Source organism: Falco cherrug, chromosome 7, assembly GCF_023634085.1.
Source record: "Falco cherrug isolate bFalChe1 chromosome 7, bFalChe1.pri, whole genome shotgun sequence".
Taxonomy (NCBI): domain Eukaryota; kingdom Metazoa; phylum Chordata; class Aves; order Falconiformes; family Falconidae; genus Falco; species Falco cherrug.
Genome location: NC_073703.1, coordinates 53391315 through 53412583, shown reverse-complemented (window position 1 = coordinate 53412583; position 21269 = coordinate 53391315). Strand labels below are relative to the sequence as shown.

Genomic DNA, 21269 nt, shown 5'->3' with positions numbered 1-21269 from the left:
AGTGGAACAAAATGTTTTTCTTGCAAGTTTGTTGATGCAGACTTGTTCAAAAGAGCGTTTCCTTTGTTTATCATCTGTATTTAGGGACTGAGAACTTCAAAACACTGAAAATAGCTTGTTACCATTCCAATAAACATAGCTGATAAATGAAAAATTTCTTAGAGTTGCACTTTGCTCCTATAGGTGAATATATCGGGAGCTTTAATGAACTTACTCATACTTCAAAATAGGCAGTATTTGTGAGCTCACTGCTGCATGATCTTCAATTCTGCCTACCCTAAGTCTGGTTTACACTGCACAGAGCTATTCACCCTAGAAACAACCTGTTTATATTTTCTAATGAAGAGAAACAAGATGTACTTTCCATGTTGGAGTATAAAAAACAAACAAACCCCTCTTTTCCTTGTCTGTGGGAACTGGGGAAGAGGAGTTGTTCTTTAAGTAACCTTTCCGATTTGCTGAGTTTGTAATTTATTTTTTGTCATGTCCCATATTGTGCATCTCCTTTTTTCCTCATATTTTGTGCTGCTAGAGGAAAAATGCATGAAAAAAGAGGCTTTGAGCCTTAATTGGGAATTCTTAATGCTGTCGTACAAACAATATCACTGCTACATGGTGTTGTCAGAAAAGGCGTTCACAAAGGGCATACATGCTGCAGTCCATGCTTGATGTTCACATCGGTGATGATGTGAAGTTCACGTGTACCCAACTCTTAATAGTAGTGCAGAGCCAAAAAAGTTAAATAACTTCTAGTCTTTGCAGAATGTTGGAAAGTAACCTGAATGTGTCATCACAAAATGAACAATTTCTTTTTTATTGTTGTCTTTTCAGAAGTTGTGTAGGACAGCCTTGTCATGGCTTGAGGCTGTGATTATGTCAGTTTCCTGTTTGAACAGCTCTTCCAACTTTGCCTGTTCACCGAAACAGTGATTTGGCTGCCATTAAACACAGTATGTGGGTACTTGGACTAAAGAACAAAGTGTTTAAAAACTTAGTCACCATGTGATCTGTATGCCAAAATGGTGCTGTAAAGGAAGATACTGAAAAAGGAGCCACGTGCTCTTTCCTTGGAGTGCTATCAAGGGGTTACAATTACTGTCATCTCTAAGAGCTGTTCTGGTGTCTTAACAGGTGAGCATCGTTTCTGTCATAACATAGAGAAGTTTGCTGAACTTGTTCAGTAGCTACAGGAGCTTTTCTAATTAGAGCCTCAGCATGCAGGTATACACAATTCAGTGTCAGTTTTGAAAGCCTGAGAAAAACAGCTGAGATGGTGAGGAGGGTAACGAAGCAGCTTAATAAGGTAAATGCATTTTTACCACTTGTTACCCTGGCAGATAAAACTGGGCTGTCCTGTTGTCTGAGCAAATTTTAACCAAGCTTAAATAAAGGATTCATGACACCTTAGTGGGTATTTCTCCTGTGTTGCAGCAGCTGGAGGGAGAAGCTGTAAGCTGGCTGCTTTCGAGGCCATTGGCGAGGTGCAATGCGTGCATAGGGCCATGGAGCCCAGGCTGGGCCTCGCCTGTGCTGCATCGGTTGCTGCAGGCAGTAACTTGAGGACCTTCAGAAGTTGCTGTGATGATACCTTATATCTCAGCCGGTCTGGTTTGTGTGTGTGGAACTGCGTTTGCTTACCAAGTGCTTAAAATAAGGGTTGTGGGCTTTGTGTGAATGTCTTTGAGTCTCTAAAGCGAGGTAGCGTGTCCCTGCTGTTAGCAGCTGCGCCATTTACTTGGTTGCAAGGCCGGAATCTCCACTTGTGCTCATGTCAGCTGAAGGGAACGGTGCAGGCACACCTGTGGGCAGCGCTTGGCCTGACGTGTTATTTGGAAGGAACTTAGCTTGACTTCTGTATCCCAAATTAATTTTGTAAGATTGGCAGCTTGGAAACAGTTTTACTTACAACAGTTGATAAGGACTCATTAATACCAAAAAAAACCCCAAACAAGGGTACCAGCTGGGGTCAGGCACACAGCCCAGTACCCTGTTTCTGATGAGGGGAAATAGTGGTTGCTAAAGAACAGGTGCTGTGCTTTCTTGGGGCTGTTGTGGTTTGGTTTTCACTAAGTGACAATTCTTTGCTCCTCTCTCTCTGAATCTGACCCCCGGGTGTTTTTCAGAGGCAACAGAGCTGGTGTGTTGTTTTTCATAGCGGAATTTCCACTTTGTAATTTCTGACTAGCTCTTTGTTCTAGAGTCTAGATAATTAAACAACTGTTTTTAAACACTGCCACTATTCTACAGTTAATTTTAAAAATGCTGTTACGTCAGAATACTTTTTAACACTTTATCTAGAAATGTTTTATCATTCTTTATTTTGTTGTGGTTTGTTTTCATCTTCTTTCATCACTAATCCACTAAAGGAACTAAATATTTAATGGTGTTCCTACACCAGAGGGCAAAGTCCTAGCATCTTAAGCTGCTTTGAAAAAGCTGGGTGTATGTAATCCCGTGTGTCACAATGACACATGACGGGCTTTGCAGAGCACGCAATGGGGGTTGTCCTGTGGGCAGGTTCTCTGAATTGGTTGTTGGTGGCTTCTTGAGAGACTGCGTTGGAGGTACCAGCCATGCCTGTCAGGTCAGCCAGCTGGAACAGCACAGGTGGCACTGGGAGTTGGCTGCTCCTGCCATTCCCTGTGACCCTGAGAGGTGTCCCGTGGTCCTGAAGTCTGCAGTGGGCTCTTCCTGGCTGTCCCCCTGCAAAGTGTGGCACATCAAATATTTCTTCCACTCTGAATGGAAGAAAACGTCAAGCACTCAGCTGGGCTTTTTTGTTAATATACCGCAGTGGCATGTAGAAAATGTCTCTAAAATGGATCTGAGGAAAGAGATAGTCCTTCCTTCAGTGAGTTTCAAGTCCCGCAGGGACTGGGTGCAGAGCTCTGTAGATTTATGCAGATCAAAGCATGTCCTTTTCTGCTGGGAGACTTCAATGCCAGAACTTGCCTACCCAGCAGATGCGTGAATACGGCAGCCCAGACCTCCTGACTCATTTTACACTACATGACCCTGAAAGATCTGTCTTTACTCAGCCTCAGGGAGCAGCAATATAGGTGCAGTTTGTTAGCCTTGATTAACTACAGAATGAGGCGGGGGGGAAGGGGTGTGTATGGTAAATATCCAAAGTACTGTAGAAATATTTTGAAGCACTGAAGAAAGTGAAGGCTCTAGATTATAAACAGTAGTGGATACAAAATATTTTTAATGACCAGCTACAGCAACGTTTGCTGCACCATTCTAGTAGTTTGACAATCAAGTTCTTCGTTGCCAATGGTAATTTTGCCAAGATCTGTCTGCAGGGTTGTGGGTGGTCCGAGTGCTGGAGAAAAGAGCTCGCTCAGATCTTCAGCAAGGACTGGTTATGGGGCAATTCAGAGATCACTGTCTGAGCGAGAGCCCCCTGCAAGCTTCTACCTGTCCTTGCTAGCACGAAATTATCTCACCCACCTTGTTATAAATTGCCTGCAGTAACAAGCTGAACAATGTGAAGTCAAACCTCAAATACCAAATGGTGGAACACTGTATTCCTGGAGCAGGTTATATAAAGAGTGCGTGTCCAGGAAATGCATGCAGCAGTAATGTCTCTTGTGTACCTAGACTCAAGTTTTCTTCTTTTTTCTCAAGTTTAATTCTGATGTACAGAACATTGTGAGCTGAAATTTATTTTCTTTTTTCTGCTGACTGCATCATTTCCTCCCCGCTTCTAAGATTGTGCTTCTGAGAACAACTTGTACACACACAGAGACAGAGATTATTTTTTAAATTAAAAGAAATACACTCAGATAATTTCTGCTTTATTTTAAGGCCACAATAATACAAAAAAATTACAAAAATCTCCATTGATATCTTTGAAAATACTACGTACTTACAGCAAAAAATACTCTTCTAGGTGTTCTGTTAAACTCACTGTACTTCCTTTATGTGGACTGAGGAAAGATATAATGGGGATGTGACTTACGCAGCCAGTTGCCTCATGGACGCCTGCCTTTTCGAAAGTGGCAAAGGGAGTACAATAAGAGCTACATAAGTAACTTCTGTGTGGGCCGGCTGCTTTTGAAACCTCAGCCAGCACACTTTCTCTTTATACAGCCATGATTTTTCTAACTTCAAGTAGTGTTCAGTCACCCATTTTATTTCTTATTATCTCTGCAGAACTGTCTTCTAGATTGTCTCCAGTACATAGTCAGGTATGAATTCTTTGGTGTCATGCTCTTCCTTGTTAATAAGTATAAAAAATAGTATAAAGATAAATAATTTGTTTGTTCCTTATCCTTGCACGTGAAAGTCTGTCCGGTGATCCGATCCAGCATGCAAAGACTGAAAGATAATTGAGTGACTTTGTCTTATTGAACTCTGGACTCTCTTTTTACATAGCAACGAGTGCTTTTGTTTATTTGTTGTACTCTATGTCATGTTTCTTATCACAGCCCCTAGCTCTGCCCACATGTATTGCCTTAATTTTGGTACAAGTCAGGGAATGCTAACAGTACAGCAAACACTATTACTTCTGAACAGCAGCGCTGTCTGAAATACTAATACTGGTTTATTTCATTGGTGAAAAATGGATCAAACAGATTTATCACGGCCAAAGTCTTAAACAATGCAACAAATGTCTAAGCTCCTATTCAGACACAAAAAAGGCACTCTTGTTTCAGAGGTGCTCAGGACTTAAAAGAGGTCAGTGCACAGTGCTTGTTGATCAGACTGCTTTACTAAAAGCCTGAATAGTTGCTTATGTAGGGATTTGGGATACTAAGTTGAGAATCTTGGTTTATATGCCCAGAGGTCACTGAAAGGGTGGGCTTTTAGGTGCTTTGGGGCTTCTTCAGTAAAATTTCTAGCAAAATAAATTATTTTGAGGTTTGTAAAAGTCTCCTTGTAATAATGTTATTCTGTATGTTACTACAGATCAGAACACCTTAAGAGGTGTTTATTAGATGAGAAATTTTAAGTGGCGGAGCTGGCTAGTCTGAAGTTTTGAAGGATGCAGTTTTAAAATTCTGCTTCTCCCTCCCATGCAATACCTGATTTGTCATGTGGCTGCTTACATTGCCCAGCTTGGTTTTTTGCTATACTAAATTCTGTGAAATTCTTTGAGATCGTTTTTATACTTCCCTTTGTTTTACTTTCCAGAAGGCAGGTAATGTATCAGAGCCAGCTCACTGTTTAACTACTGTCTCATAGGTAGGAAGAGAGGAAGAAAAAAAAACCAACAGGAAAGGGAGAGTGCGTCACATTGGAGGAGGAGGGTAGCAAAGAAAAATGAGCTTTCTTAAACAAATTGCGTGCAGAAGGACAGGCTGCCAGGGCTGGGGTGCTTCTCAGCGGGGGCTCGGCTCTCTTCCCTGTGGGCCACAATGCAGGAAGCAGCTGGCATCCTGAAAGAGGGCTTCCTCGTCAAACGGGTAAGTGCCCTGGTTCCCCTTTGTGCCGTTCTGCTCAAACGTGGAAGCAGCCCCTGAGCAGGGACTGGATCGAGCCAGGGCTCATGGCAAAGCAGCCTGTTGGGTGCTGGGTTTGAGGGGCTCGTGCCTGCTCCTGGGAAAGGAGCTCCTCCAGGGTTGCACAGATGCCTGCCAGGGGAGCTGCATGAACTGCAGGTGTTCACTACCCTCCCTCAAGTTTCCCTGTATTGGCATTTACCCAGAGAAAAGTGAATTAGCATCGGGATTACTCAGGTAGGTATCGGGAAGCCAGTATGCACCTAGGGCACAGCTCTGCAAAGAGCACATAAAAAAGTACCTGGCAAATGGCTATGCAGCAGCAGTGGAAGTGGCCATGGATGGATGGAGGGAGGGAAGACGTTTTGACAGTGTCTTATAAGATAGTTTGTGCCTTCCTTAAGCGACCCAGCTGATCAGGGTTTCCTGTTTCATATGAGAGGATGTAGAATGGACTATCCTTTTTGGTGGGGATCAGAGTAACACAGACGCAGAAACGTGTTTGAAATAACTAATTTCTTCCACATACCTGAAGCTGCGCTGTAAGAAAATTTTAGACAACATGTGAAGAAAGCTGAAAGGCGGTGTCACAGATTTCAGCCTTTCCAGTACTTCTCCCTATAGGGCCAAGTCAGTCATAGCTGGGACACAAGAGGGCATTTTAGCAAGGGGCATAAGCTGCTTTTAGTACCAAGACCCTATCTCAATGACTAGTGTGGCCCTTGACTGCACACAAAAAATGAGATTCAAAGGTTCGTTCAAAGCCTTGCCACGCCTTGGGAAATGCTTTTCTACAGTACGTGGCAGAGTTTCTGGTGCGAACATGAAGGTAACCCTGGTCAGGAGCAATCCTGGCAGGGCTCCCAGCCAGCCTGCCAGCTAGCTGCCGGCCATGCAAAGCTGTGCTCTGTGCAGGGAAGGGCTGCACAGCCCCAGCTGTTCCTCATCCTCCTTTCTGCAGCAAGGGTAGAGCAGTCCCAGCGCCTGGTCTCCTCTCTGGGCTACGGTTGTCTGGCTCTTCAGTGACTACTCAATTCAAGATGGGAAGCCAAAGCACCCAGTGTGTGAGAGGAATAGGTGACTGGCAGCACGCTGAGCTGTAACTGCCAGCAGTCTGTGCAACATCACGGAGATACACAGTTTGAGAGGAAGGAGACCACAAAGCAGATGACTAAAGGAAACCGAGGGAGAAGAGAACAAGGGATCCAGAGAAAAAAAGTAGGAATGGGTGGAATCAGGTAAAGAAAACAAAGCTTTTTGAAGAAGAGAGCAGAAGCAAGGAGATGATCTAAATGCATTATAGATGACCAAATTATGTATTGTAATGTATTATAAATGTAAAGCAGATGTGTGGAAGTCGGGTAAAGATAAGGCAACCTCCTGAAAAAGAGGAGATACATAAGCAGGAAAGAAAAGACCCAAAGCAAAGAACACACTCTCGGGGAAAATGGCCAAAGGACTTTAAAACAGGTGAAAAAAACACTGAAGAAGGCAAAGGGGAGGAGAGAACAAACCCAAGTTAGATAGATAGATACATTGCATTTAGTATAGACTAGAAGACATGAGATCTAAAGTTCCTTGGATTTTACAGACTCGTTACCCCACCTTTTCTTAGAAATTGGTGTTTTCCCCCTTTACTCACAGACAACTAATGAGCTTTGGTTCCTGCCACAACTGGACCTTGCATGTTCCTTTCTTCTAGCTATGCCCACCCTCTCCTAGGTGTCAGAGCTCCTCCTGCCCAGGGCTTTGCTGGCTGGCTGTAATGCTCCATCGCCTGTAGAAATGCAAGATGCTCCTTGCACCACGGAGGTGGACCTGACACTGTCAGGCAGGACTGAGCCCATCAGTGCCAGCTCACTGGGTTTACTGTTCTGTACAGATGAATTAAAGAGAGCCAGGGGCTGTTCACAGTGGGGAAAGAAGAGGTTTTGTCCGTATTCTGGTATAACCCAGGAGGCATTCGATGAAAGCCTTCATTCAGTCTTCTGCCATTAAAAAGTGTATTTGATTTACATGAAACAGTAGCACAGGGAATGTTTTAGCCCTGGAGACTGGAGGCAGGTAGGATAGAAATAAACCCCTCATCAACAGTAAGAGGGGGTGCAAGGAAAAGCCACTTCACCCAGCAAAGCACTCTCAAAACCACTTGGCACCTACAGCCATGTCAAAACAACAAAGAACAAAACACATCAAAACACCACCAAGGGTCACCAGAGAGGAGAAGTTTGTCTCCAAGAGCCATCACACACTTCAGATTTAGCCCTGTTCCTGCCCGGTGCTCTCAACAGGTAGGTGCACACCTATATGACAGCTATTTGAGATAATTTACATGAGCTTTTGCAAGAAACTCTTCTTGCCAGCAAAGAAGTCCTTGCTGGAAAAAGACCAAAGCACCTTTTTATTGCTCCATGATTTTATAGTAATAGAGCTGTGCTATTTTATTACTAAAAATGCATATTTCAGGGAGAACAGGACTCATGATAACTTCTTGTATTTCTTTTTGTACAGTTTCCTATTAGTTTATGGTATTTTCACCCACCACCCCCCCCAAAAAAAAAAAAAGAGGAAATATGATCATTTCTCAATGCTTGTGTTAAAATTAGCTCTGTGGATTTCTTCCCCTCTAGGGACATGTTGTTCGTAACTGGAAAGTGAGATGGTTCGTTCTGCTCCAGGATAAGCTGCTGTATTACAAAATTGAAGGAGGCAAGAAGGAGCCTTCTCCAAAGGGCAGGATCCTTTTGGATGGCTGCACTATTACTTGTCCGTGCTTGGAATATGAGAACAGACCGGTAGGATAGCAATGATGCTCGCTATCTATTTCCTTTTCTCCTGATTTCTTTGATTACTGCAACCATGTCACTGGGGTGTTTCCAGACCTAGGCCCAGCCAAAAGCAAGCTGCTGATAGCAATGTAACCAGGACAAGTAATGAACTCCCTCATTGTGTCTTCGCTGTTCCCTGTGCCCAGATCTGAGTCACAGCCATTAACACCCCACACCCATAGTGGGAAGAATAAATGCAAATGCATCTTTTATACAACAGCATGTGGGGAGAGGACATGGACAGCTCAGTAACACCTGAGGAGGGTGGGGAAAAAAGGGAAACATCATCTGTGGTAGTTGCCTCAAACCCTGCCTGTATCCATAGGGTGCTCCCAGGCATCCAGATCAGACTCCCTTTTCCTTCACCAATGACACACTGCTGCTGTGGAAAGTTTCCAGCAAGAGGGCTCTGGAAGGGAAAGTGCCTCCTCTGCTCACCCGCGGACAGTGGCAATGCAGACTTCCTCTGTGGGCCCAGAAGGGAAATTACTCTGGAAGTTGCTATTTCAGTACCTCTCGTGGCAGAAAGAGCCTAGTGAGAGTTTGTAGTTGTTGAGAACTAGAGATCTGGATGTGAAAAGCTCCGTAGTCAGCAGCACACTCCTGTGTAATCCAGAATTTGGGTGGTCTGCTCTCTTTTAAGTACCATGCATACAAACCATGTCTGGAACTGAAAATCCAGAGACTGGGGGGGGGGGGGGGGGCAGGAGGCAAAAACCCCAGACTTGTGCTCACCATCCTTCCAGCCAATAATTGCACGGTACTGCTCAGGTGGGATGCCATATCTGACTTATTTGTGCCCCTTGGGCCAGTGTTAAAAGCAGCAAAATGCAAGTGGAAGACAATAGCTAAGTTATGTTATTGCTTTGCACTTCTTTCCCCACAGCTACTCATCAAACTGACGACAAAAACCAATACAGACTATTTCCTTGAATGTTGCTCCAGGGAGGAGCGAGACTCTTGGGCTTTGGACATCACTGGAGCTATTCATGCTGGGCACCCAGTACAGGTCCAAGAGCTTCACAGAATGAAGAACTCTTTCAAACTCCTAGAGAATATCAGCCTTCAGTAAGCGTATATGGTTTCTCCTTCTGCTATTGCTCTAGTTTGCGAAGTGCCTGAGCTGATGGATGAGGAGGGTCCAGGGAAGCTTGTCTCTGCACAGATCCACTCCCATGTGGCCAGAAGGCCCTAAACTGGCTGCTCTGCCCTAGGTTTGCACATATTTTTGCCAGGGCATGGGAATACACTTTTCCCTGACCACGATCTTTGGGAGTATGTGGGTTCTGTATGGGCACCTCGCTGCTGGCTTGAAGACCTTCCACGTCGGCTACAAAGGTTCTCACTGGGGAGACAGATGTATTACCTCGGAAGGTGTAATATCGGGGAAAGACTGAGGGATGACATTGTTCATGCCATGCTGGTGAGCTTTCAAAGCTGGTAGCTGGAATCCAGACCAGGAATTTTAGGTGCATCATGTTAAACAAAAGAAAACAGAGAACTCTTTAAGAAATAGAAAATTTACATTAATTTTTGGGTTTGGGTTGAGAAGGTGAATGGAGGCTGACTATAGCTCAGTTTGAAGTGCTTTAAATTGAAAGACACTTTGTGAGACATGTTGTTTAGTGCTGCTATTGGGAGAATAAAATTTTCCTAGACTGTAAGACAAAACTTCTGGGGAAGTATCTAGGCTGTTTCCCATCTTTGTGTTGGTAATCATGAGGACATCCCAGGCACTAACAGAAGTAAGTGGCAATTTCAGCCTGTCTTTCTGTTCTACCAATGTTCTCTTGTGCTCCCTTTTACAGCCACATTGTGGACAGAATGTGTGACAGCAGTACTGGAATTAAGTTGACCCGCAACTTGGAGCAAGGCAACAGATACAAAGAGACTTTCAGAGGTAGAGCTACTGCAGGCAAAGAGCTTCCTCAGGTCTGACATGCCACATTGCAGAGACACTGCCTTCGTGGTGGGATCAATTGTGGTCCAGTGGAAAGCAGCAGTGCAGCCAAGCTATCTGGCACCTTTCTCTCTTGCTCTTTGGATATATGGAAGCACGTGTAGGACCCCACATGTTTGGGCAACCTTGCACTTCATTGACAGTCTTTTTGATGCTGCCAACATGTTTCAGCAAATGAAGAGCTGTGTGGCAGGAGACCATCTGTCTCGCCTTGGAAGAGCACGTTGTCTTGGTATGAGAGCTGCCTTTCTCCCTGCAGGTTCTGCCCTGGTGGACTGGCTCATCTCCAATAGCTTTGCTGTGTCACGATACGAGGCCATCACCTTGGCATCTATGCTGATGGAGGAGAACTTCATCAAGCCCGTGGGAACCCGCAGCACTGAGGCCACGCGCTACAGCAACGTCTCTGAGCAGTTCCTTGACGACTCCACCGCGCTGTACATGTTTGTAAGTGATGCAGCTGCCAACAGAGGCACATGTGCTGCCTCTCATCACATTCTCGATTTGGGGCAGTGGTAAAGGGGACATGCACTGTGTGCAACCAAAGGCAAAATACGCAGGCTACGAAAGCAAACACAGAAGGGGAAGCTCTAGGCTTTCAGTAGTATTAACACTTGTACTTTTGCTGGAGACAAATAGCTACATGGATATGGAGGGATCTACAAATTACATAATTAGGCATTAAAAAGGGTGTGACCCTCGAGTGCAGTGCTGTGTCTGCATTTAACAAAGACCGTGCTGTAGTTATGTTTGAACTCAAGGCCACAGCGTGTGTGTAGGCTTTGCAGCTGTCATTTGTTGCTTGTAAATCTCAGACCTACAAAGCTGAGCAGCAGAGCTACAGAGCAGAATTTATTTGGGAAATATGAGCTAAAAACAGCTCAAGGGAAATAAAATGCAGAACTTTTTACTTAGAAGTGTGTTTAAATTAAAAGAAACCATCTTTTAAATTAAAATTTAAATTAAAAAGGAACCATCTTTTCCCTATTTGCAGGCTGAGAGTGGTAAGAAAAACATCAGTTCCAAGGAAGAGCTACAATTTAACATCTCGGAATTAAGCGGCACGATTGTAAAGCAAGGATTCTTAGTGAAACAGGTAAATACAGTCTTTGAACCTTCACTGGGAAACGATAAAAATGACAGTTCTTGGGGCTTCCTACAGAATAAATGTGATTTATATGAGCATGGCTGGAGTCATGGCCAGCGGAGCTAACTTGCCTGTCACTACTGCTATCAGAGATCACGTGGTGAAGTTGTAAAAGTTTAGAGTTATAAAGAAGTGAGCTATGGAACTTGCTGCTCAGGCAGGATTAATTGGATATTCTGTATATATTGAGTGTATACCAGAAGGCATAAAATAGGATCAAAAGCAAAAGTCCCACACAAACTCCAAACCCCACAAGAAGTGTTACTTTCACTTCCAAGCAGATTCAGTTCCTCTGGTTTAACCTACCCCATCTGGGTCATGTGAGCAGCTACGAGGTTCTGCTGGCCACAGACAGATTTCAAAGCTGAGCAGATTGACTTTTGCATGAAGTGGACATTTACCTGTGGACAGTCACTCACATACACATGGATGATCTTGTGGTGGTGAGATCTGTTTTCTCTGGGCACAAGTTCCTACCCTTAGTCTGCAAGGGTTTTTTCCGACCCTTGCTACGAGGATCAATCACGCTGTTTCAAAGCGTAACGCAGCCACCTGCAGTGGGAACCCTACCTGCACTGCACGGCCACGTTTCTCTCTGGAGCTCTGTACCCTGAGCTGTGATTTTTTTGTGCAAACTGGATCATCAGGTGCTCCCCACCCCTCCCTCCTCCAGCTGCTAGAGTGCAGTGAGGGTTGGCAGGGCCCTGGGTGCCAGGAGCTGCTGGGGGTCCCCATGGGGCTGGCAGGGCAGCCCCCCATCACCACGGAACGCAAGAGCTGCCCCAGAGCCTCTCCCGGTGGTCAGCAGGAGTAAGGGGAAACCCCAGCCCCAGCCTCCAGGAGCGGGGATGCTCTCAGTGCTGTCCTGCATGGTCAGCAGCTGAGAGGGCTGGGGGCAAGAGTGAAGAGCTGCAAAAGGACCTGACATAATCCCCTCAGAGCAGGCACAGCATGGATTTTTAATCCAAGACTCATATTTAATCTGAAGTTAAGAGCGGGAATCAGGGATATAATCACTTGGTCCTATCACTCTGCTTTCATGGATCTCAGCACTAGGAAGGAAGAAAAAAAGGAATTATCAATGTATGAAGAAGGACATTAAGCAGGAAATCCTGGGAGTTACTAAGAAGTCAGAAAATAATTTTCTCTGTTGTCTCTAAAACCTCTTTTTTCAGTACCTACTTAGGTCTCCCCTACAGCCTGCAGGAAAATCACCATTTCAGGAGGTATTTATTGGTGGTAACTTTAATTCTTCTGTTTTGCAGGGGCACAAGAGGAAAAACTGGAAGGTGAGAAGATTTGTTTTGAGAGCTGATCCTGGTTTTTTGCACTACTATGACCCCACTAAGGTATGTGAGTGGGGAGTTACTACCCCCAGAAATGCTCTTACCGACCTAAACATTATAACGAAAATACAATTATGCCATAAATGCTTCTCTCACCCAAATCTCCTTCTGGGTTCCTCTCTCCATTTTCTGGGGAGTAAGACCCCTCTGAACATTGTCCTTGTAGGATTTTCTATCCCTGCGTCTTCCCTCCTGTCTTTTCCCCAGTGAGATTCCTTTTCCTTAGCTGAGGGACAGCAGTCTTCTTGAAATTAATATTTTACTGAACCCACAGTGTGGGACCATGTTTTTTCAGGGATTCTTCATGGGCTGTGATCTTTCTGGGCTGGCATCCCACCATGTGAGGGTCATACTGCTACTGGGATTTTTTTATGTTCTTATTCCAGCTCTGAACAGGGTCTCCTTGATGCCAAAGTATTTATAGGAATTTCTGCTACTCAGTTTTAAATTCTACTATGCCCTGAGCAAGTTTATCTTCATGGGTGTGATAATCAGTGTGAGCAATCCAGAAGGGCAAGTGGATCCATCAGCCCCAGATGCATAGGGTACCACAAAGCCCAACAGGTTGCCAAAAGAACATGTATAGAATGCTTTATGTGACTTAAAGAAAACAGAAACAACATAATAGTGAAAAGAGCTTATGGAACTAGTTCATTTTTTGTTGCCTGTTTCTTTGTGGTGTTTTGGTTGGTTTTTTTTTTTGTGCACTACAACTCACACTTGCAATGGTATAAACTCAAACTGCAGAACCTGAAGATCAGCCAAGAGAGCCAGCCTACTAGTGAAAATGGTCAAATTTTTCCCATGCAGTCTCAGTGAAAAGCAGCAAGCTAAACACTTGCAGAAATATTATTTTTTTTAATATGGGTTGTTACTCATAATACTATATGTAAATTTGAAATGTGATTGTTAGCCTTCCCTTGGGCTTTTAATTGATCTCCACCATTCCTAGCTACATCAGAGAAACATCTGAGCCTGAAACAACATAATAATGTATTTAAGTATGTGTCCTAATTGACTTCTCTTATGACATGGATTTTTTTATATCTGGAAAGACTGGCGTTATACCTCCACCTTCATGAAAACAATTGATGTGCTCTGGGAAATCATTCTAACAACATTATTTTCCAGATAAGCTTAATTTCCTTTTTCTTTGCAGGAAGAAAACAGGCCAGTAGGTGGATTTTCTCTTCGTGGCTGTCTCGTTTCAGCTCTGGAGGACAACGGAGTCCCAGCAGGTAAGCGTGAGTCTCTAAACTTTCAAACATACCTATTTATGCCATAGCAATACAGTCTTTGGGTGAGAGTTTGCGTGTGCAGTGGCTATATGCACAAGTGGGCTTTTCCTCTCCCCTTGCAAACAAGGAAAGAGGCATACCATAAAAAAAAAACCATACTGCTGGGTTGTCCATACCAGAGGGGACTTTTTTTAGTGCTATTTCCACTTATCTTGGGTGTTACCCCTTTTATGGGCTTTTTTTTAGTCAGATGACTTCTGAGACAGTCCTAAGACACTGATTAATATTCTACAGTTAACAAAGAGGAAATGCCTTCCTTTTGGATGTTGTTAACACAAAGTCTTGAACCACCCGCTGATGCCATCCCTTTTCTGTGTGCCCTCTCTACTTGCGCTATTACCTGTTCCTTTTTGATCTGCTAGAACCCAAATGTAGGGGAGGCATAAAAGACAGCAATACAAAAACCAGTTCTGCTAGTGAATATGCTTAGCTTAGGCATTTGTCTAGAACCTCAACCTCACAGAAAAGTTTTTCTGCTATTAGAGCCATTTATTCTATGAAAGTAAGCACAATGTGTGAATCTCAAATAGGGAGCATCTTCCTAAAGATAAAAGACAGTCTGAAAAACATATAGCCCGAGGGGGAGGTTGTGCGTGGGGGTGGGCATGATGAACAATAGACCTCCTTACTAAGAGGAACCTGAAGATGCGCAGGAGCAAATCTAACCCACTGCACAAACTGGCAAGAATTTCATCATCCCTCCATTGTATAACTCAGATAAGAATCTCCATCTAAACATCGGCTATTTTATAGATGATGCATAGTACACAGTAGTTCATACAGTCTATGTGAGGGGCGGCTGTACTGTATCTTTATTTTGCAGAAGGGAAATCAAAAACACAAGAACTTCAGATGTCTTATCCATAGTGAAATGGAAAGGTCTGATATCCTAATGCACTAAATTAAAATTATTCTCTATGAAGCTTCATATCTGCACAAAGCATTTCTCTGTGCACCTTCCTGATCTGTTATATTTTTTTTCTCTGCAGGAGTGAAGGGCAACGTGCAAGGCAACCTCTTCAAAATCATCACAAAAAATGACATTCATTATTATATCCAGGCCAGCTCCAAGGCAGAGCGAGCTCAGTGGATTGAGGCAATCAAACCACTGACATGAGTAAGGTGGCCTCCATGCCAAATGACAAGTCACATTTGTGACCAAGTTGTCTGTTCTCATTGTCTGGGAGTGTTGTTTTTCCCCTTAGTCTATTTTTGTTATTTGTATCACCACAGCACCTAGGAAATCCTGGCAGCAAGCATCCTAGGTGCCTAGGAGTCCTGTAGATCCAGAATAATTCCCCACCAAGAACTTGCAATCTAACCAAGAGACAAAAGACAACAGGTGGATACAGACAAACTAGGCTTTGCAAAAAAACCCCAATGAGATATAGTATTCCAAGATGGAATAAAAGAATTCTTTTGTACAAGTATTCAGTTGATATCTGACAGATTCAGGTTGTGCTTTATCCTAAAGCAGAAATGTCTTGCTCCTTTCCCCTTTAAAAAGGGGCTCATAAACTTAAGAAGTTAAGACTGACTGAGTCAAAGTTGTGAAGGGTCCTGGTGTCTGAGGCTGCCTTTCTTGGTATACCACAAGAGGCTTGTGCTAAGCCACAATACAGCTGCCAGGATAATCACTATTATGAAAAAAAACCCAACAGGGGTCAGGCTGGAAAAACCAAAGGATCCTCCTACCTAGTATATCGATTATTCTTGTCCTGGTAATGGCCCATCACAGTACAGGATTCTGAGTATCAAATCAGACCAGCAGCAGTTATTCCAGACAATTGCTGGTGGTGAATATATTGGAAGAAATTACTCAGCCTTAAAAGCAAGACTTTTCCCCTGATTATCACTGTAAATCTATGTATGTGAAGCACCATTGGGACTGAGAACTCCAATAGCAGTTCTGACTTACTTTTTCTACTTTAAGCCATTAAATTTTCCAGTATTTGTCTAGTAAACTTGACTTTGATATCATTATATATATATTAAAAAATCAGTGCATTTGAATCTCCTGTGCTCTTTAGACATGATTTTTCTGAGGACAGTTTGAGTATATGAAAATAATGGTTTCATACACTGTAAATTTAGGTTTATGTAGAAACTGAGACATTCTCCACAACACCAGAGGGTAGAATGGAATGTATGAGATGATTAAAACATCCGACCAGCCTGCTGATACACTATTTGCATAAAATTCTTCATGTTATCTGAGTACCTGTATCTGACAGCCAGACTCTGCCAAGTCTCCAAAAGCCTTCTGAAGACAGCATGCTGTATATCCTTTCTGAAGTCACTGAGGAATTTCATAGCTCTCTGTTCACAGAACCACCCCTTGGCAGATTTTTTGTTCTCTAAGTTATGTACTGAAAAAAATTTCCTCATCTAGAGACTTTCCCCTTCATCCTGTGTTACAACCAACCAATTATAACAGAGCCAAAGACAGCAGCTGTGATATTTGCTTATATATGCATTAGAATAGCCATGTATTTAGGACTTTTTCCTATATCTACAGCAATGAAATAACAGCACAACATTCACATGCATTCAAATATTTAACAGAGCTGGTGAAGAAGTTTGCCAGCAAAGATGTAGTTTTAATTAGATACAAGAAAGGGCAATGCAGTTTCAGCTACAGATACCATTTCCTAGGGTTGTTCCAGAGAAGACTGTGAGATCCACAGCTGTTGAAACCTTTCAATTCACGAGAATGCTACCTGCAAGAGACAGGGATGCTGGTAAGGCATTTATTGCTCTGTACTGGGAAGCACAGATGGCTTTGTGCTGATTGAGCAGAGCTTCCAGGAAAAGCAATTCCCTCCTGATAGCGTGAGCCTTGCTGGGGCCCACCAGATTCCCTTATCCACTTAAAAGAAAATCTGCTTCTTCTTTTCTCAGTCCCACCACCTGTATACTGCCCAGTTCTAGTCACAAGGGTAACAGCCACCCCACCGTAGAGGACTGAGCTCTACCAGCTGGCATGCCTGGAGGGTTAGGGGACCATAAGGATGTGAGATACTGCATAATATCATAAATTTTGCAGTTTGGGAGGCCAAAAGAGTATTTCAGCAAAAGCTCTCTGATTTACCTGGACCAGCCATAGCTCTGCAATGGCTGAGTGTGTATGGGAAAAACTGTGTATTTCAAACACATCAGCAAATTAAAAAGATACAGGTCCCACTCTCCAGAACCAGCCAGGGGAAAAAGATAAAACATTTCTCAGATAGGAGAAAGTACATTTGCCTCTGTCCCCTGGTGATACTCTGGTCTCCTTTTATTCAAGCCACTTTGGTAAGCTTGATGTCCCCTGAGATCTGCAAAGCTTTCACCAAGTTCAGGGGCTGAATGCGGTGAGTGAAATCACAGAGCTGCCGTCCATCAAGCAAGACTCTTATTTGCTGGTGTTCACATAAGAGCTCCATCTGCAAAGGAAAATGACAGGGGAAGGTGTTAGAGATGAGCAGCAGAGCTGATTCACCAGCACGGACATAGAACCCCATGTGGTGGGGATCACAGACTTCTGAAATGCCCCTCTGCTGAGATGATACTGTAAAGCTCCTTATAGTGAGTTCTCTTGCTAAGACTAGAGAAAGAAATGGATCTCTCCTATCAGGGCTTGAACTGGTTCTCTCTGTGCTGTACTAGACTAGTTAACCTGGCAATGTTGATAGCTATTTGTGGTCTCATACACATAGCTTCCAGACTTTCTCCCATCCTTTTCTCCACCCTATTCATAGTACCCCAAAAATTACCTTAAATGTGTCGCCTGCTGTAAATGGGAAGTAGGGAATGGTCTTCTCTTCTTTTCCCCATTTTCCAGCAATTCGTGCATTTCGGGTGATGGATTTGTCACTAAAGTTAACTGTAAATAACAGCCCAACATCTTTGTTTGCATCCACTGGATCACAGAGCAGCATCACTGAAAAGCTGAAAAAAATATTAAATGACTAGGACTTTCAGATATGTGAAAAGACATGTGGAGCACAGCAGATGCCTTATAAAGACTAGAGACAGATGTTGATTTCTTGTCAAGCTGAAACAAGGTCTTCTATAGGCTTAGAAAGTGCAGAAAGGATGAGAACAAGCTGGTCTTTGTTTTTCCTCCAGTTTCCAGTAGGATGCTAGCGACTTCTGATGTTGCTCTCCCTCTCTTGTGACTGGAATCAAATCAACATTTGTGCATAAGCCAATTCTAATGTGTGTCCTAAAATAGGTTATGGCAAACTCTTCACCAGTGGAAGCACTGGAGTTGATCACTGTAGTTGCAAAAAAAGTGTAATGATAAGCATAGTTGCTGTCACCCAGATTAAACACAGCAATGAACCTGCACCCCCTCTGCCAAAGCTGCTGTATTTTAAATGGTGTTGATTCCAGCGCCCAGCATACAACCAAGAGGCAGGTTCAGAACTGCACCTCTTCCTGGAGGAGAAATGCCACTTGTGTGCCTGCTCCGGTTCGCATTAGATAAGGGCAAGGAGTAGAAAATCCTGACAGGGCAGTCAGAAAGGCTGAACAGTGAATTCTTTCATGCCCCTTTAATCTTAGCCCAGGAGCAGGAAAATTAAAGCAAGCCATAAATTATGAATGTGTTTAACTTTTGTCCTCCAAAGAGTACAGACCCTCAAGAAGACTTCTGAATTTAGAGGACAGGTAGGAGCATGTATGACAGGGTGAAGCCCACACCAGCCCCTCCACCTACCTCTTGGGGTTGGAGTGTACCATTCCTATGACTGTGAGTTTCATGGCAGGTCTCAGGCCACCTTTAATTTCACCAACATACTGCTCCGCCTGCAGAGAACAGTGAAAATGTGCTGCAGTCAGTCATGCCATGGTAAACTAGCTTTAACAGCTGCTTTGATCATCTCACATAACTTGAGTTTACTTTTACGTGTACAAAAAAATTTTAAAAATATTTCTCGCAGTTTTGGTGTAAATGCTGTCAGTTCTGGCAGCTGAGGTGAGCGAGAGGGTGGCCATAACCCAACAAGGGGTCAGGAGGCGCTGGCTGCCTGACAGGGCTGCGGGCCCAGGGGACAGTTTCTGGCCAAAGGGGCTGCCAGTGAGAGGAGTGGCAGCTGCCCGCGCTCCACCGGCCGGACAGGCGTGACTGACCCCGACGCACACCTTAGGCGCCGCTGGCAGCCGCCACCACTGTCTTCAGGGGACTGGCACCACTCCCCAGGGCCAGACCTGGCACTGTGAGCGCTGTAAGGACCCACATGTTGCACAAGTGACAGAACCCACGTAGCTGGCACACCTGGGAGGAGCTGGTGATGGCTGCCATGGCCACAATCCATCTGTTTGCAGCGCTCCGTGCAGCAGATTGAAAGCTTTGCAGCAGCATGATGTGGAGCGCAGGCTCCATGCGAACTGACTCTGCCAGCTCAAATTCGTTAACAGATTTTAGTAGGCCAACTTGACAGCCGCAGGCTTTACACCGCACCAAGAGCACAAAGCCAGCATTTACACCGCCATAAGAGCACAAAGCCAGCAAAGACGCAGCCCCACCACTGCATGCTGAGAGAAATGCAACTGCGTCCTCGCAGCTACCCCAGTCACACCTGTCCTCATCGCCTTTTCAAGGCCAGAACATGGCTTCCCAGTGGATCTACTTTTGTCCTGTTCACAGAGACCTGTAGCTGCAAAGCTCAGAGCTACACCTAGCTTGCTCCAAGTAATTCTCTAACAGCTTCCACGGTTAGTGGAGAAACTAAAGCAGGGACATTTTGAGACTTCAGTTTCAGACATGGCTTTAAAACATAAAAGGCCAGAGTACTGCACTGTAGCGTGTAATCAGTCCCTATGCAGATTCAAGTGGAAAGAAGCTGCTATAAAACACTAAGCGTTATTTGCAATTTGTGTAACACTGATAACATTCCCAGGCAATACACAGCAGACCCTATTTTAGATAAAAAGTGCTTTATCATTCCAGTGTTCCAAGGTAAAAACTCAGACATTTTTTGCGAGAAGACCTGCACAATACATGCATGGTTTACTATTTTGACTATGAGAAGCACTACATCAGCATGGAAACCCATAGACGTCTGCTCACATCAAATGAGCTTCCATTCTCGTGTAAGTTGCTATGGGTATTTCATATGTATTTTTAATGGAAAATATAACCAATGTTAGATTTTTAAATTATTGAATGCCATCTTGCTAAACGGAAACACAAATTCAAGACAAAAAATGTTTGGCCTATACTCCATTGCCTAATTTCAATATATTAGTTACATCTTCTGCTAAGATGGCTTTAAACAATTTATTTCCACATTTGATATTTACATCCAGACACCTTTACAGCTTCACAGATACATAAACTTTTCATTCCTAACAAGGCACATATTGGAAGCAATTAAAAGTACCTTCAAAACTGACAGCACTTCTGCTGACTGTTAGTACTGTACATTTACCCTTGCAGAAGCAGGCAGGTGACTCCAGCAGCTATGTTTTGAACTTTGTAACAAAAGAAAATCGTCAGCACCTGAGACATCTTACATGAGGGAGCAGCTCCTCAAGTAAGGAGTCTGACTGTAAGGAGTTACTTTAAACTGGATAAAGCAATTAGAGAATAGATAATAAGCACAAACAATCCCACGCTAAATAAACATCATCCTCATGCGGGTCCTGTGTCCCACTAAAGCTCCTTCCTTGCCTACACAAGAGACAAGATACAAAATAATACCCCAAATTGAAAGTGCACGTTGAGAAATTGCGCAGAGCTGCACCCACAGTAAGCACCGTCATTAAAGGCATGGGGAATCAGAACAGAATAGATTGAGTGACACCACATCATTTCAACACTTACAGCTCGTCCAGCATGGCTGAAGTAAATTCAGAGGCAAGACTACCCACGTGCCATTTCTCTGCGGACACTGAGTTGACAGTACAGGTGACAAATATTCAGGACGCTGTAGGAGGTAACGGTACAAACTCCTGCAGCATCTTACATGGCTTACTGGTGGGTTGCAGCGCATGTGCACAGACATAGACCCTTTCCCATATTTTCTGTTCAGGAGCCCTGGGGGCTCACTCGATCACTTACTTTGGGACACCTCTCCTCTGTCATGACCGCTCAGATTCGCTTCGCCACAGCAGTCCCTGGAGGAGTTTTTGTTTTGCGCGTCAGGACAAAAGCAAACAAAAAGCCCGGAATAAAGGGAGGATGCTGGGGGGGGGCTTATCTCTGCCGAACACTGGCTGGACACCACCCAGCCCAGCCGCTGAGTCATGGCCCTCC

At 44.0% G+C, this 21269-nt stretch overlaps 2 protein-coding genes across 6 annotated transcripts; one reads left to right on the top strand and one right to left on the bottom strand.

Moving 5' to 3' along the window:
- Nucleotides 1-301: 301 nt before the first annotated feature.
- On the top strand, nucleotides 302-16039 carry PLEK2 (pleckstrin 2). Of its 4 annotated transcripts, XM_055717124.1 has the most exons (11): nucleotides 302-3554; nucleotides 3896-4193; nucleotides 5191-5411; nucleotides 8078-8242; nucleotides 9162-9343; nucleotides 10084-10175; nucleotides 10495-10682; nucleotides 11230-11331; nucleotides 12648-12731; nucleotides 13888-13966; nucleotides 15016-16039. In XM_055717124.1, the coding sequence occupies exons 3-11, from the start codon at nucleotides 5364-5366 to the stop codon at nucleotides 15141-15143; spliced, it is 1068 nt and encodes a 355-aa protein (XP_055573099.1). In that variant the 5' UTR covers nucleotides 302-3554; nucleotides 3896-4193; nucleotides 5191-5363; the 3' UTR covers nucleotides 15144-16039. The 4 variants fall into 4 exon arrangements, with proteins under 4 accessions (XP_055573099.1, XP_005441147.1, XP_055573100.1 ...); XM_005441090.4 differs by having other exon boundaries at nucleotides 302-1603; nucleotides 3896-5411; XM_055717125.1 differs by having other exon boundaries at nucleotides 302-1608; nucleotides 3896-5411.
- A 566-nt stretch (nucleotides 16040-16605) lies between these two features.
- LOC102047532 (galectin-related protein A-like) lies at nucleotides 16606-21219 on the bottom strand. 2 transcript variants are annotated; one of them, XM_005441091.4, is made up of 5 exons: nucleotides 21075-21219; nucleotides 18729-18817; nucleotides 17782-17956; nucleotides 17267-17451; nucleotides 16606-16746 (listed from the first exon to the last, which is right to left on the bottom strand). In XM_005441091.4, exons 1-4 carry the CDS (start codon nucleotides 21096-21098, stop codon nucleotides 17308-17310), a joined length of 432 nt encoding a protein of 143 aa, XP_005441148.1. In that variant the 5' UTR covers nucleotides 21099-21219; the 3' UTR covers nucleotides 16606-16746; nucleotides 17267-17307. The 2 variants fall into 2 exon arrangements, with proteins under 2 accessions (XP_005441148.1, XP_027663820.1); XM_027808019.2 differs by having other exon boundaries at nucleotides 18729-18820; nucleotides 20991-21179.
- Nucleotides 21220-21269: the final 50 nt, after the last annotated feature.